The following is a 16,554-nucleotide window of genomic DNA, read 5'->3' on the forward strand; positions in this document are numbered from 1 at the left end:
ACAGTGGCTTGGTGTGGGCTGGGAAGCCAGGAGTTGGTCTGTAGCAACAGAGAAGGAAAAGCTGCTGTCTTTATTTTATTATTTTATCCTGAGTTAACTGATAAAGGAAAGTGTACCAAAGACCTTCTTCAATTTTCTTCAACCTAAGCAATTGTTCTGTTCCGGTATAAGACAGTTCCTTCTGATAAATGTGTGAAGTGTTGTTCTCTCATTAATGACTGTGCAAATAAAGACTGCATCAGACTATAACTGTAATGTAATGTTGTCATTTATCTCAAGAGGGTTGGAATGTAAAAGCAGCGATGTGCTACTGAGAAATTATAAAGCTCTAGTTAGGCCCCATTTAGAACACTGTGTCCAGATTTGGGCCCTGCACCTCAGGAAGGACATACTGGCACTGGAGCGTGTCCAGCGGAAATTTACACAGATGATCCCTGGAATGGTTGGCCTAACATACGATGAACGGCTGAGGATTCTCGGATTATATTCATTAGAGTTTAGAAGGTTGAGGGGAGATCTAATAGAAACTTAGAAAGGGTAGACGCTGGGAAATTGTTTCTGTCAGGTGCGGTTACTAGGACTTGTGGGTGCAGCCTTAGAATTAGAGAAGGGTCAATTTAGAACGGAAATGAAGAGACATTTCTTCAGCCGGAGAGCGGCGGGCCTGGAATTCATGGCCACAGAGCGCAGAGGAGGCTGAGATGTTAAATGTCTTCGAGGCAAAGATTGATAAATTCTTAATCTTGTAAGGAATTAAGGGATATAGGGAGAGTGCGGGTAAATGCCATTCAAATGCTCATCAGCCATGATTGAATGGCAGAGTGGACTCGATGGGCTGAATGGCCTTACTTCCACTCCTATTTCTTATGGTCTAATGGAACAAAAAGAAAAATTGCCGGAGAAACTAATCAGGTCTGGCAACATCTGTGAAGAGAAAAACAGAGTTAGCATTTTAAGTCCAGTGACTTTTCATCAGAACTGAAGGCAGCTGAGAACTGGTATTATATGTGCTCATGAAGGGTGTGAGGGAAAGATGGGTGTTTGTGGTTTGAGGAAGGAGTGAGTCAAAAAGCTGGAAACAATGCCCAGAGAGGGAAAGTGAGAGAGAGAGAGAGAGAGAAGGGGAAACAGACAAAGGTATTGCTCATGATAAACCAGAAGAGTGATAAATGTTGGGTGCTAACAGGATGTGTGAATTGTTGAAATTACCCACCATTTCCCAGTTACTCTCAATTCTGATGAAGGGTCACTGGACTCAGAACATTAACCCTGTTTCCACTCCACTAATCCTGCCAGACCTGCTAAGTTTGTCCATTGTTTCCTGTAGTGATTATGATGAGGTCAGCCAGATGGACCTCCTAAAATATGAGTTCACTGATTGAGGCTGTTAATCTGGTCCAATCAGGGAGTCTTGGCTGACAGATATAAACAGGAGTGTCTCCACCAACACCCTGGAGTTGTTTAGGAAGGGGTGGGCACCACAGGGAGTGGAGTACATTATTTCCCCCTCTAACTCTATTTTGATTTAATCCCTGCCCTCCCCTTCACTGTTTGATCACGCAGCATTGCCCTTTGATGTCACTGGCCACTTGGGTGTTTCTTTTCTTCTTGGTGGTGGAAACTGAACAAAGATTCGTGCACCTTGTGTCTCTCACTGTGTCTCACACCTGCACACACACAACACGGGTGCTGGGGGAAAAAAATAAACAGAGGTGTCAGAGGTTCTGCCGACTGTGAGAGCTGGCTCTGAGGAAGCCAGACCAGTGTTAAGGACTCTTCACATGTAAATAAAAGGTGATTTGGTGATGTAATACCAATCTCTGTGGAGTTAATTCGCTTTCTGTTTTTGTTTCTGGTCTCCAGCATCCGCAGTTCTTTGTTTTACTGTGACTGTTGTGGTTTGTCCACAGTAAGAGTGTTAATGCTGCCTGAACCTGGAATCAGAGCCAACCAAGCATGAGAGAAAAGAGAAGTAACCTTTCCCAGTGGAGCCAGTTTAAGTCTTGAAACCTGAGTTTTCTTATAAACATTTAGTGAATCCAGTCTACTTTGCATTAATCTTCTCAGTTGCAAGGGCATAGTGTCACTGCAGAGAGATTACATTCATTATTTCTTACCCTAGCTGTGACTATTTCAATTATGTGCTTTTACATATTTCACGACAACGTAATATACTCCATTCTTGAAGCACTCACTGTAGATGGGAAGGAAAAAAAATACTTGCTGCAATGACTTGCCATGGTACCAATGTTTTCTGAAGGAGGGTCACTGGACTTGAAACATGAACTCTGACTTCTCTTCACAGCTGCTGCCAGACCTGGTGGGTTTCTCCAGCAATTCCTGCTTTTGTCTGTTTCAGGTCTCCCATCTCTGCAGTTCTTTGTTTTGTTTTTTTGTCAGCTCAGTGCTTGAGTACTATTAAAGAAACGTGGCTCACTTTAGAAATAGTGGTTTTTGTGACAGTGATTATTCTACTATTTGGAGCAAAAGGGAAACTCTGATGTTTTAAGTGCTCAGATGATTTTAATTTTGCTGATTACAAGGGGGAAATTAGTAGGATTGATGTCATATTTATGTAAATCTTTAATTTATGTAGTAAGTCCATCCATTTGTGACGGGTATGTTATATACTTACCATGAAATGCTTTGCAACTTCCCACTGTTCATCATGGGATGAGGACCTGACCAACTTTCCCATTTATCAAGGTTGTAACAGTTTCAGCAATTTTGGATTCTAAACTTGGACTAATTTGGTTCATTTTGACTTGTGTAGAAGTGGAAAGTATGTGACAGTGAATTAGTAGCCTGTTTCACATTTCATCTCTATTAATCTAAGAAATAATACCTTATACGTCATTTTAAACATTATTAGGGATTCTGCCTATGTACAGTTTAATTGATTGCTCCATTTATATCTTTACAAGTCTCAGGGTAATTTTAGACACATTACACTCTGGCGATTCCCTTGCTCTCTCACCAGACTATTTGTAATCTTGGCATCCTGTTCGACTCTAGGCTGAGGCTTCAACCACATGTCAATAACTTAAACCACTTATTTACATCACTGCATCATTGCCTTCCCCAGTGCCCACATCAATCCTCCACTGATGAAACCACACTTTAGTTTATTCCATATTTAGACAATTTGAATGCTTTCCTTGCCGATCTGCCATCCTGTACATCCTCTCAACTCTAACTTGTACATGCCCTGTTCAGCATTGTGGTCCACGTCTCCATACTTCCATCACTCCTATTTCCCATCTCAAAGAATCCTATTCAAATCCTTGTCCTTGTCAGTGACCTTGCATCACTTTTAGCTCTGAGCACCTCATTCTTCTGATTTTGTCCATGTGTCCCCTATCTCTCACCCCAACATCATTGTTATCTGACAATATTTTCAGAGCTTCTGTTGACTTTGTACCCTTTTAGGAATTCCCTCCTTCAATATTGTTACACATCATCTCTCTCTCCTCACCTTTGAAAGTATCCACTAAACCTACACCTTTGTGTAGACTTTTAGTTACTCCTTCTATACTCTCCCTCCCTACCTGACTTCTGTTTTCCTTTTTTTTGGATTCTAATGTTAATCATGGTAAATCTACTGTAACTAGATTAAAAGTTTTACCTTATCTTATCGTTCTCCTATTTCTTAAACATTGGAGCAGCATTTGAATACATTCACTTCAAAATTAACAATAAACTTATAATATTTGTGAGATGAAATAGATAATTATGGCATTATGGATCAAGTAATGCTGTTTTGACATTGTGATTGGATATGTAACTTTTAGTCAGCCACATTTCTGTTTAGTATTTCCGATGACTTATGTAGCCATGAATATACAATATAGTAAGGCGCATTTTTGTGACCCATCTCTTTTTCGTGTGTAGCTCTCAAATTTACTAGTGCATACAACAAGGTAAAAACAATGATTGCAGATGCTGGAAACCAGATTTTGGATTAGTGGTGCTGGAAGAGCACAGCAGTTCAGGCAGCATCCGAGGAGCAGCATACAACACACATCCTCCATTATAATGTTTAGACTCCAAAGATGTTGATCAAGATGAGCATCCTTTATGCTTATGCTTCCAGGGATAAAAAAAGGCACTGGAGTTTATATTAGGAAATAGTGCTGTTCAAATTTCCCTATAGCTAGTGAAAGAGATCAAAATACTGCACCTTTACGTTTTTCTGTCCGACTGTTGGGATTTGCCATTTTTGACCAGGGATCCCTTTAAACAGAATTTATTGATGAACTTTTAATGCAAGTGCACACCTCCATTTGGCAACTGTCCACTCTAGTATGTTTGAAGTTAGAAAGATCCAGTCAAGGGAACTTCGGATGAAGAATCATGTGCTCTGAGGTGTCAGTTGCTGGAATATTCAACACCAGGCCCTCAAGCAAAACGTTGATTTGGATTGTGACATTGAACAAAAATTACTGACTAAAGCTATCATTAATCATACAGCATAATAATCAACTAAAACATTAAACCAGAATATTATGTTTTGGGCTCTTTCCCAGTGCTCTTTATTCACTTTATTCATGTTTACTACAAAAGGCAGCCTGACCAGATTTGTTTATCTTATGAGCCGTAGTTTTACATTATTCTTAAAATAGTGCCCCAGGATAAAAAATCAAAACTGGTACCATTGGGTTCTACACATGAAACATAGTGAAACTGCCCATCCATTCCTAGAAATAAATAAAGATTAGAATAGCAGATTACAATAGCAGACTATAATAATAGGCAGAAAGAGACACAGAAATGGGATAAATCAGGTAATAAAACGACATAAATAAAAATAACAAATCTTCCTGAATTGTCATTGTTCCTTTTCTGCAGCGAGCGCTTAAAATTCCATTGATGGATTTTAGTTTGCGTTTATGTTATTCTGGACTTCTTTCTCACGACAAATGCTTGGAAATTGGATTGAATCATATGAAGTGAAAGAATGGCAAAAGACTGCAGAAATCAAATTGATCTAAGCAGTACTTGACACCCCAATTCAAAAGAGTCTTCTCTTTGAAGATCACAATCCCTCTTATCAGACAGGTAAGCCAATTTACTTCTGTATGCCTGACAGATGCAACAAGAACATTCTTGAGTGAGAAGATGTTTTTTAAAATCATAGGAAAGTTACAAAATTAATAGCTATTTTGAGAAGGGTGGACTAATTAAGGAAAGCCAGAATGGAGATTTGTTCAAGGCAAATTATATTGACCTAATTATGATTGAGGTTTCTTGATGAGATAACAGAAAGAGTTGATTAAGGTAATGCGATTGACAAGATGTATATGGACTGCCAAAAGGGGCTTTGATAGGCAGCCAGAAAATTGAAGCTGAAAATGTGTTGCTGGAAAAGCGCAGCAGGTCAGGCAGCATCCAAGGAACAGGAGAATCGACGTTTCGGGCATAAGCCCTTCTTCAGGAATTCCTGAAGAAGGGCTTATGCCCGAAACGTCGATTCTCCTGTTCCTTGGATGCTGCCTGACCTGCTGCGCTTTTCCAGCAACACATTTTCAGCTCTGATCTCCAGCATCTGCAGACCTCACTTTCTCCTCCAGCCAGAAAATTGAAGCCCATGGAATAAAAGGGAATGTGGCCACATGGATATAAAGTTGGCTGAGTGACAGAGTAATGGTATACAGTTGTTTATCAGACTGGAAAAAAGTGTAAAGTGGTGTTCCCCACAATGATCAATTCTTGATATATATTACTGTTTCAAACATGCAGGTGACACAAAACAAGGAAGCTGTGAGACTCAAAAGGACATGAACAAGCTGGTGGAATGAATAAAGCAGATGGTAGATGAAACTTAATGTTGAGAAGTATGAAGTGACATATTTTAGTAGGAGGAATGAGAAAAGGGAATATAAACTATAAAATATAAAAGATACAATTCTAAAAGACAAGCAGAGAAAGAGGAATCTGTGTGTATGCTTTCACAAATCATTGAAGTTATCAGGGCAAATTGAAAGGTTATTTAACAAGGCATTGGGGATCCTGGGTTTTATACTCTGTGGCAGTGAGAACAAAGAATAAGCAAGTTATGATACAGTTTTGTAAAACACTCGTTCAGCTTCAGGTAGAGTATTGTGTCTAATTCAGGGTACTACACTTTGGGAAGGATGTGAAGGCTTTTGAAAAAATACAGAAAAGATTTACAAGAATGCTTCTAGAAGATGAGGACTTCAGTTATGTTGATAGTTTGGAGAAGCTGGGGATTATTCTCTCTAATGAAAAGCAGGTTGGGAGAAAATTTGATAGAGGCATTCAAAATCTAAATGGAATAGGTAGAGAAAAACTTCTTTTTGGCAAAGGGTCTTGAACCAGGTGCTGCAGGAAAAGGGAACAAAATGGGATTAGCTTAATTGTTCTTGCAGAGAGCTGGTACCAACTTTACAGGCTGAAGGGCCTCCGTTAGTGCTGTGATCTTTCTATAGATTAATTAAATATCATGAATTTAATCCTAACTAACCACAATCTCATCTCAGAGTGTTGCCATTGTATGCAGAAACATTTTAACAAATGGTGTTGTTTGACCAATCAGATGTAGGACTGGAAGAGCTGAGAGACAGGTTGAGGAGAACAAGCGTGATAATGAGCCATGGCCATTGTGAGAGTGTATACAATAACTCAGGACTTGAATAGGACCATTTTAATATTGTTGGTGGATAGAAACTTAAAAGATCCAAACATGGAGGAGAAAATTGTTTAGGTCTGCACATTATCAGTGTGCTTTGAGCCAGAAGCTACTGTCCCATCAATTGTCTGAAACAGAGTCTTGGATCTTATCAGATAATTCTGGTAAGCTGCAGGCACCAATCAGGTATTCAAATGCAAATCATTGGTTTTGAGGATACTTGGGCCAGCTGTTATGAAACAATGGCTCTTAGCTAGACCCTAAGGGAGTTGGGAAGGAGGATTGGGGACAAGAGAAGAAAGATAAGGCAAAGTAACACATATTAGTGCTGTGGAGTCAAAAGATTCTGTGTGGTCCCATCACTCCACCTTGGCTGCATATTAAGGTGTTAAAATTCAAAATGTACCATTTTATTGATGCCCCCCCCCTCCCCCCACAATACGCAGGCAGTAAAACCCAAAATACTGAGGAGAGTATACCAAGAAAACAGTTACCTCAGTCCTGCTGAATAGTTGGCAAGCCATTATTATTACAGTCAAGAGATCAAACATTAGTTCAGAGCAGCCACCAGAATATTTTCCAGCACCGCTCTAATCCAGAGGATGCTGCCTGAATTGCTGTGCTTTTCCAGTACCACTCTAATCCAGAATCTGGTTTCCAGCATCTGCAGTCATTGTTTTTACCTCGTTGATTTTAACCCTACTGCAAATCCTCTTGCAAGGATGCCTGCCTTGAAGAAGTTTTCCTCCACTCTCTACAAGAATCTCAGGGAGTCCCTCTCTCACTGCAACTCCCAGGTCATTTCCTCTACCCTGAGGCTCTTCAACCATGTCCTGAAACAGACTCAATGCTACTTTCTTCCCACTCCCACCCTCCTCTCATTTATCTCTCCACCCTGCAGGCACTCTGCCTCTATTCCTGATGAAGGGCTTTTGCCCGAAACGTCGATTTTCTTGCTCCTCGGACGCTGCCTGAACTGCTGTGCTTTTCCAGCATCACTCTAACCCAGAACCTGATTTCCAGCATCTGCAGTCATTGTTTTTATCTGTCTACAACTGAGCCAATCTGGTGTTAGTTGTACTTCCAGCATTGTTCAAATTGGGACACCTCCCTGAAATTGTGGTCTTTGTTTCTGCTAAAAACTACCACACCCAAGGAAGGGGTTGAACTCTGAAAGCTTTCAATTTCAAATAAACCTGCTGGAGTACAACTTGGTGTCATTTGATTTTTGACTCTGGCCACCCCAGACCAACTCTGGCATCTCCACATCACCTCAAAATAGGCATAGCAATGTTCACTTTTAGCCCTGTGGTGTTGTGAGAAAGAGAGACATAGACTTTGGGAGGTGGCAACATTTTCAGGGGCTTTGAAAAGGAAAAGAATATTGAAGATGGGCAGTCATTTAACAAAGTTAAAGGTAGTGTTGCCTATCTTGAAAGGAAGGGAAAACTACTTGAGCCCAGGAAACATTTACAACTTACTAGCAAGAACCAGTGGTCACTTACCTTCAGCAGTTTAGCTGATACAGACTTCCCAAGATTCGGGACATATATAAAACAAATAAAAACAGGCTACTGATGAGGCACATGGTTTCTTTGTCATATCCTTCAAGTGTTAAAAGACCTCCTTGAAGTATTGGCTATTCACTCCACTCTCCCCACAGTATTAACCAGAAGGGGGCAGTCTGGGAGTTGGGAACTAGTTTTCTAATATTTTAACCAAACTTTGCCCAAAACTGCCCAATCTATATTTAAATTTAACCAAAGGGTTGGTTTCAAAATGCATGTTAAATCAGATACAGGGGTACAGCTTTTGTAGACCTGTATGCAACAGAATGAAGAAAGATGACTTTTACCAAATTTAATTTATTTAGATTAAAGTGAAAAACCATTGATGTTGGAAATCTGAAATAAAGTGCCTGGGAAACTCAGGTCTGGCAGTATCTGTAGAGAGAGAAAAATAGAGTTAATGTTTGAGTTCAATAACTCTTCTTCAGAATTTATTCAGGAGTGCTTTGCCTGAAGACACATTGTCTGATGAAGTTTCAGTCTGCACAGTTTTCTTGACTGTTTCTCGGTGGTGGTCTGTCATTGTCTTTCAACCTCAGGGCAGGGCAAGGAGGTAGTTCCTAAATTTACCTCACAGAATAGGATTCAAATCCACATTGTTGTCATACTGAATCATATACTAGCTACCCAGTCAATTGAGCCAACTGACCCCTATTCTTACTATAGTGATCTAATGAAACATCAGGTGGTCCTTAGCTGGAATGTGCAAAATTGTTGCTGAATATGCATGTTATTTAAATGTATTGTATGTTATGTATGTATCTATTCTATGTAAATTTAGCAGCCAGTTAAAATGTGAAGCTTTTCTCAACTTGGGTTTTGTATTTTCTCTTTCCAGATCAATAGTAGCATTGCTAACCCTGATCTTGGTCCTTGAATAATTTAACATTATAGCCCCGGTTGATTTTTATAAAATGGGTTTGTAGATTTAGTTTAATAACATGTGGCAATGTTGTGAAAATTTCTATCAGAAATGCCAACCTCCGGCAGTGCAGCAGAATGGCATCTGAGACTAATTTAAGAGTTTCTTTCCAGTCTTTTTGAACCACACTTCAGCACTCTTGAGTAATGGTTGTTGCAGACCATCTGCTATATTGTTGCTGACTATTCTATAGGGACTCTACATACCAAAAGTCTCTTAGCACGTAATTGCTCCCCAAGAATCAAGATGGGATAATGTTTTGAAATATTTTGCATGGATCAACACATGAACTAAATTGTGTAAGCCTTGGAGCCACTCACGTCCCTTTAAAGCGTAAGCATGAAAATTGTTTGTTTAAATATCGAATTCTACAGAATTAAAATTAATTTTTCTTTGTTTATTGTAACTGCAACAAATTTGTTTGCTTCATTCAGATGGGCCCAAGGATAAACATCAACAATTTTCTTTGTCAATTTTATTCTGTGGTTTGCAAGATTTTCTTGTTTAATATTTAAAATAATTTCACCTTTCCTGTTTTAAATGGAAAGTATTGCAACTATCAAGCTGGTGTAGGATTATTCCTGCTGGCTTATGTTTTCGGAATTCAACATTTTTAAAATATTTCTGAACTTCCTGTTTCTAGAACACTGATCAGGCATATATTACTGAACTGGAATATCAAAAACTACAGGAACACCCATTACATCATGTAATCCTCTGGATAGTACTTGGCTACAGAAATATTTTAATGTTGGGGGTGGGAGAACAGTTTACTATGGGATGCAGCTCAAAGAGAAGTCTAGTAGCAGACAATAAGTTGTGCTGTGGGAGATTAAAAGGGTCTGACAGCAGGCCAGCACATTAGGTAAGCAACCGTGATTGATGAGAAACTTCTTTAGTTTCAGGTTGAACAAATAGCCCTTGCTGTTGGTCAGTTGAGTTTGAAGAGTTGGTCCCACCCTATTAAAACACGTCAAGGTTTTCATACTGTGCTCAGCACACACTGCTGGAACGGGTAAGTCTTGCTTTTATACTGATGTTTCTTTAGAGACAGTTTTATGAATTGGGCAAACAAATGTTAAGGAATGACGATAAATATGTTAAGATGAATGTTATTATGTTAAAGGAGGAGCACAGGCAGATTTAAACTATCATGGAATTTAAAAGCTGCAGTTTAATTTACAGAACCTGTGCTTTTGATCTGCTCATGCACTTTTATTTTGAAGAACAGGGTAAAGCTGGGCTTTAAGCCATTTTAGAAAACTTTAGTTTTCTAGTAAAGTCTTTTGTTTGTGAAGAGCACTATGCCTTGACTTAATTGTGCAAGATCAAAACATGAAATTTCCAGACATCCAATCTGTAAAAAGTACTCTGTTGCAGCGTTAGTTGTACTAAATTAACCCAGAAAGGCAGCTTTTTAAATCATCAAAGAAATAGACTTCTAAGTATAAGAAGCTTCTTTAGCTAAACTTTTCCCGGATTGAGAGATGAGTTTTTTTCTTTGCCTTATTTGTCATGTTGTGTTCAAAATCACCTTTGGGAGAACTAGCACCCAGTTGTGTGTTAATGAGAAAGTCATTGCAATGTTAGAGCAGTATCTGCTTTCAATCTGCCCTGTGCAGACAGAGTGACCATGCAGAAACACTGCTTCCGATTAAACCTGAGTCCCATTGGACTGATAACGACTGTGATCCTTTGAAATTCAAAGCTGTTTCCTCACACATCACAGGAGGTAAAACTCCACTACAGTCAAGAAACTTTTAACTGCTCAGGTTCACTCTATACATTGCACAGACTTGAGGCACTCTAAGCTGGACACTGAAACTACATATCCTTACATTGTATTGGGAATAAAGAAATAGCTGGCTCAGGAATAATAAAGCAACTGCAATCAATTGGGCATAGCGATGATATGTTGTATGAAATGGCTTCTGAATATGACGAGCTGATTTTAAGCACAAGATTTGGATGTCAACGAATAAGGAAAAGTTCCATGCTGTTCCCTTTAAGCAACCAGTATTAGTCATCATCATAGCCATGTGCCTGGCTTGCTCTCAAATTTTTTTTCCAGTTTATCCTGGATCTGAATTTCTTACAGTCTCTATTTGAAATTATAATGTTCTTTTGTCCCTCCAAATTTCTGGTGCAGCTGAAATAAAATTTATTTTAATTTTTAAAGAAATTCAATGTTTTTTGAAAAAAAATTGTTGACTCTGGAGAGTAGCAATCCAGGTTTGTAAAGACTGTTGCCAGGAAACAATCTAAATAAGTAATAGATTTTCCCAATGTTGAGTCATTTAGTGCTATTAAAACAGAGATATTGTTAGTCTATAGAGGGCAATTAAATAAACTAGAACTGTCTATTTGGAAAAAATGTAGGAGGCACGCTTTGTTATTAAAAGGAAAGAACATATAAGCTTGGATTTATTACACTTTAACTTTCAGCCTGGGTAAATGATTGTATTGATTTTTAAAGTATAAGTAATTAAGTTTCTTGTAAGCAGTTTCTATAAGACCTTCACAGATGCCCTCTACAAAAATGGTCAGCATGGATAACATCCTTATGTTTGTGGTGAGAACTGCAGCAGTTTTTCCCTCCTGATTTCACAATTTACTGAGAGTGTGGCCTTATGGATCACATGCGTATCAGAGCTGTTATGATACTTGCAGAAAGCAGCTGGTGAAGGGAAAAAAAACTTTGTCTGTGGCCAGGGAATAGTCTTCATTTTGTGCAGCACAACAGATACTGTATAACCCAAACTAAGAACTGCCTTTAAAAAATACCAAGGTTGTCCTGTTTCAATAAAAGTTTGGATTGTTTAACAAAGCAGATTTTGTTACAGTTTCTTTGTGTTGGTACCTCACTGTTTAAAACCTGAATATTTAATAAACTCTCAATTATTGAGGTTCCTATTTCAAAACTTCCAGCGTGTCTCACCGAGAATTTGTAATATTTGGTACAGCAGAAACAAATCTATGTCACACATCGCTGTACAATTTCTTTTGAGAGAACGCACATAATCCTTTGTGAAATAAAAATATAAAGTCAACTTTGTATGCATTTTATATTAATGCATCAAATTGTTGCCAAAGTCATGAATAATATTTCAGTTTCAATGGCTATGGCCCTTGGTTCATTGTTTGACAATTGGGAAATCATTGGATTCTGTCATGATTTGGAGGCGCCGGGGTTGTACTGGGTGGACAAAGTTAAAAAAGTCACACAACACCAGCTTATAGTCCCAACAGGTTTATTTGGAAGCACTAGCTTTTGGAGCGCTGCTCCTTTACAATCACCTGATGAAGGAGCAGTGCTCCAAAAGCTAGTGCTTCCATATAAACCTGTTAGGCTATAACCTGGTGTTGGAGGAGAAAGTGAGGTCTGCAGACGCTGGAGATCAAAGTTGAAACTTTATTGCTGGAACAGCACAGCAGGTCAGGCAGCATCCAGGGAACAGGAGATTCGACGTTTCGGGCACAGGCCCTTCTTCAGGAATTCCTGAAGAAGGGCCTGTGCCCGAAACGTCGAATCTCCTGTTCCCTGGATGCTGCCTGACCTGCTGTGCTGTTCCAGCAATAAAGTTTCAACTATAACCTGGTGTTGTGTAATTTTTAACTGGATTCTGTGATCACAATTTGAATCTAATTGCCATTGAGGTATGGCTTCCAAAAGCATTTGTGAATCATTTTACATCTCACTATTGAATGTATTTTAAAATTTAAATTTAAAAGTCTGTTTAATTCTTTATTACCAATTGTTCATGGCTAAATATGACTGAGGAATGTTTTATCCTACAATGTTCAGTAGCATAGAGATTTTCTCATAACCTACTACACATTTATCTTTGTTTTGCATAGATGGTAAGTTGATTTTGCCTGCTACAGTTAAATAGAACTGCTTCATTAAATTCCAACCAACATGATGCATTTAAGATTTAAATTTGTTTATCCTCCTCACCCATTCCTTATCACAGTAATATTTAAGTGGCTGATCCATATTCTGTGAATTGCTGAAAATTAGGTGTTCTTTTTCATGTATTGCAGATATTGAAATAACATCACCAGAATAATGTTAATTAAGTCTTCTCCAAATTATTGAAACAGTTTTGTCAAAAAAAGTCCAGTTTAAGTAAGTTTGCAATAAGGATGAATGTTTCAAAAAAATATCTTGAATCTGTGGCTGGAAAATAACATTATGTTAATTTTAAATATCATAAAATTTTCAGTAAAATTCAGTCTTTTTGCATTTAGAAATGCATGTTAGAGAATGTCAATATTGAATATTGTCTAATTTTATGAAAAATTGTTTATTTAAGCTTGTGTGTCTGTTGTGGATCTTTGACAGAACTTGAGTTACAAACCTCTCCAGAACTTTCAAAACTCAGTTAAGACAGACACACCAGTACCTGTACGGTACTGACACCACTGCACTGGTGAAGGTGCCATCCTTCAAATTAAATGTTAAACTGAGACCCTATCTGGCTACTTAAGTAAATGTAAAAACCTCCCATGCACTATTTGAAGAAGAGTGAGGGAGCTATTTCCATTGTCCTAGCCAATATTTATCTGTCAATCAATATGACAAACCAATAGATTATCTGGCCACTATCATATATCTGTTGTCGAAATTTGTTGTAGTAAAATTGGATGTCATGCTTCTCACATTACAACAGTGACTACACTTGCAAAAGTATTTAAATGGCTAGAAAACACTTTGAGACATTTGCTGGTCCCAAAAAGCATTTTGTAAATGCATGATTCTTTTTTCCTTTCAAACCCGTAAAACAAGGAAAATATAAAACAGTAATTGCATTCCACCATAGAGTACAGCGCCATACCATGTAGTATAAACTGCTAATAATAGCAAACCTGACGTAATGTGTCAAGTAGATGTGATTCTGTAACATATGAATGAAATGTTGGTTTATGTGCAGTTGAAAGATGCCAAGAAGTACATACTTTGAGACAGTTCTTTAGTTTCTGTATAATGGCTTCCAACAGCCTTAATTACACCAACCAATGGTTACTTCATACATTATGTATCAAAGCTTCCTCTATTTTATATTGGAAATTTCAGTTTGCAAAATCTTTAACAGACTTTTCTTTCATGAATTCAAGGTTTAAGGAAAGACGGCAAAGAATTGATCTACAGTTTGGAACTGGGTCTGGAATTTCTGTAAAAACAAGAGTCAAGAGGGTTTAAATTTGAAAGTTTAAACCAAAGCTGCTTCTGTGAATAACCTAGTGCCTGTGAGAGCCCTTCAAAACCATGGCTACACAAAGACAGGAAGTATTTGTATTATTGGATCTCAGGTTTGGGTTCTACCTGCTGATTTGCTGTGGCAGTTGTCTCACACAGAAGGACTGTACTGGTGTGAATTGCCCTTTGCTAGAAAACTGCATTGAAGAGGTGTTGCAGCCTGGGGCATGTTGTGCTTCTTGCATACAATATGGTTGTGAATGTGAAGGCTACCAGTATTATGACTGTGTTAATGGTGGCTTCAAGGATGGGAAAGTACCTGAAGGATCATCATATTTTGTTGATTTTGGAAGTACAGAGTGTGCATGTCCTAGTGGAGGAGGCAAGATAAGTTGTTATTTCATTCCTTGCCCTGAGCTTCCTCAGAATTGCATTGACATTATGGAACCAGTTGAGGGCTGTCAACAATGTGCCAAAGTGGGATGTCTTCATAATGGTCAGAAATACACAGCAGGGCACACGTTCCACATGCCACCATGTAAAGTCTGCCATTGTCCAAATGCTGGTGGTGAATTAATGTGCTATGCTCTTCCAGACTGTGATGCAACTCAAGAGGTGAAGACTGTCTACCCAATAATTAATGATAACGAAGAGTCAACGCGGCATTATGATGATCATTATAGCTATGACCAAGAGCCTCTAGACAATGAGCACTTTCTTAAGGAATCTTCTAAACAGTCCAAAGAGTATGTACTATTTAATAGCAGGCAACAAAAGTCTGTGAGTAAGAGTTTAGATATTGATGAAGAGGGAAATGAAGACAATGATTACAAAGAAAACTATGTGGTTCCAAATAATTCCCATGTTTTAGCCCATACTACAAAGATACCAGATACAGTCAGTGCAACTACAATGGATACAATTGCCCAGTTCATTACATTTGAGAAGGAAATGGAAAGTACAAGGGAAGACGAACTCCAAAGAGAATGGATCACAAAGAAGGAAACATTAGAAGAAAAGACAGAAAATAAGGAAAATAAAGAGGAACCCAGTGACCATATGTTTCCAAAAGTTAAATTTAGTCTCACAAAACAACCTCCTGTTGCTGTTAAGGAAGATAATAATGCAGTACCAAACAAACAGCCACAAACACTTTTCTATTATCCTTTTGATGAAGAGGAGGACAATAATAACATTAAATTAAACCCAGATTTCGATGAAGGTAAGATTACTGAACAAGCCTAATTTTGTAGTGATAGTTTGTTAGAAGTATTCAGTTAACTTCAGAGTAGGCGCATTAGTTCTCAATAAATGAATCTAAGAGAGAATTTCAGGTTTCACTGACCTTAACGCTTATTCTTTCGAATTCCGTTATTCACTTCAATAAGTGGCAGGATCTGACTACTAAGGAGACAAGGTAGAGTTCCTTTCTCAAACTCCTCAAGCCTTAATGAGTAGTACTGATGGCCATCAGTACTACTCATTAAGGCAGTGCTGCTCGAAGGAAGTTGTTTGGGAAGAGCTAATGAAAGAGGATGAGAATAATGCAAGAAAAATACTTTATTTTTGAAACAGCGAATGCATTGTGCTTAGGCAAAGGGATTATGACAACAACTCAATAAAGCTTACGTGTCCTCATCCTTCGATATCCTTTATTGGGAAGTTGTTGCATTCATCATTTAATGATCATTACCTCAGGCCTGTACCTCAGGCCTGAAAATTGGCACTCACTGAAATATCAGCATGGCTGGGATCCAGGTTAAATTCACACCTTTTCCTTCAAACCTGGGAACCCATAGAAATATATTTCTTGTGCTTGTTTATTATAAACAAGGTGAAGAAATTGGGATTCCTGAAATGTTAACTGATAAAACACCCTATAAACTTTGTCTTGGTAATGTTTGAGAAATGCAAACTTCAACATAAGGTACAAGTGTAGGTGACATAGTTGGTATTTAACACACTGATGATTTGTACTTTGTGTGAAGTAATCTTGTAATCATGTTGGTTTACTTACCATTATAAAGCTTTTAAATATTAATCTTATTTCCTGTTGTTATTTTGTCTTATCAATTATACCAAAACATGTGACAAATGAGATTGTTCCATCTAGTCTACTGATATAATTTTAAAAATTCATTCATGGGATGTCAGCATCGTTGGCTGGCCAGTATTTATTTCCCCTCCCTAGTTGCCCGTGAAAGGGTGGTGGTGA

General features: G+C 38.3%; 1 protein-coding gene across 7 annotated transcripts in view; it reads left to right on the forward strand.

Annotated features, from left to right (window-relative positions):
• The first annotated feature begins 9,943 nt into the window (after nucleotides 1-9,943).
• fbln2 (fibulin 2) overlaps nucleotides 9,944-16,554 on the forward strand; it is a 187,234-nt gene continuing 180,623 nt past the window's right edge. For 3 of the 7 annotated variants that reach the window (XM_043707995.2, XM_043707998.2, XM_087994266.1), the window contains exons 1-2: nucleotides 9,951-10,154; nucleotides 14,258-15,561. In XM_043707995.2, coding sequence (XP_043563930.2) covers nucleotides 14,409-15,561 — 1,153 coding nt within the window. In that variant the 5' untranslated portion in view covers nucleotides 9,951-10,154; nucleotides 14,258-14,408. Of the gene's footprint in view, nucleotides 10,155-13,218; nucleotides 13,269-14,257; nucleotides 15,562-16,554 lie in introns of those variants that run through there. The other 4 variants (XM_087994267.1, XM_043707999.2, XM_043707997.2 and 1 more) reach the window with 4 other exon arrangements.

Source organism: Chiloscyllium plagiosum, unplaced genomic scaffold (genome assembly GCF_037043375.1).
Source record: "Chiloscyllium plagiosum isolate Xiang-an unplaced genomic scaffold, Cpla_swu_hap1 HiC_scaffold_14, whole genome shotgun sequence".
Taxonomy (NCBI): Eukaryota; Metazoa; Chordata; class Chondrichthyes; order Orectolobiformes; family Hemiscylliidae; genus Chiloscyllium; species Chiloscyllium plagiosum.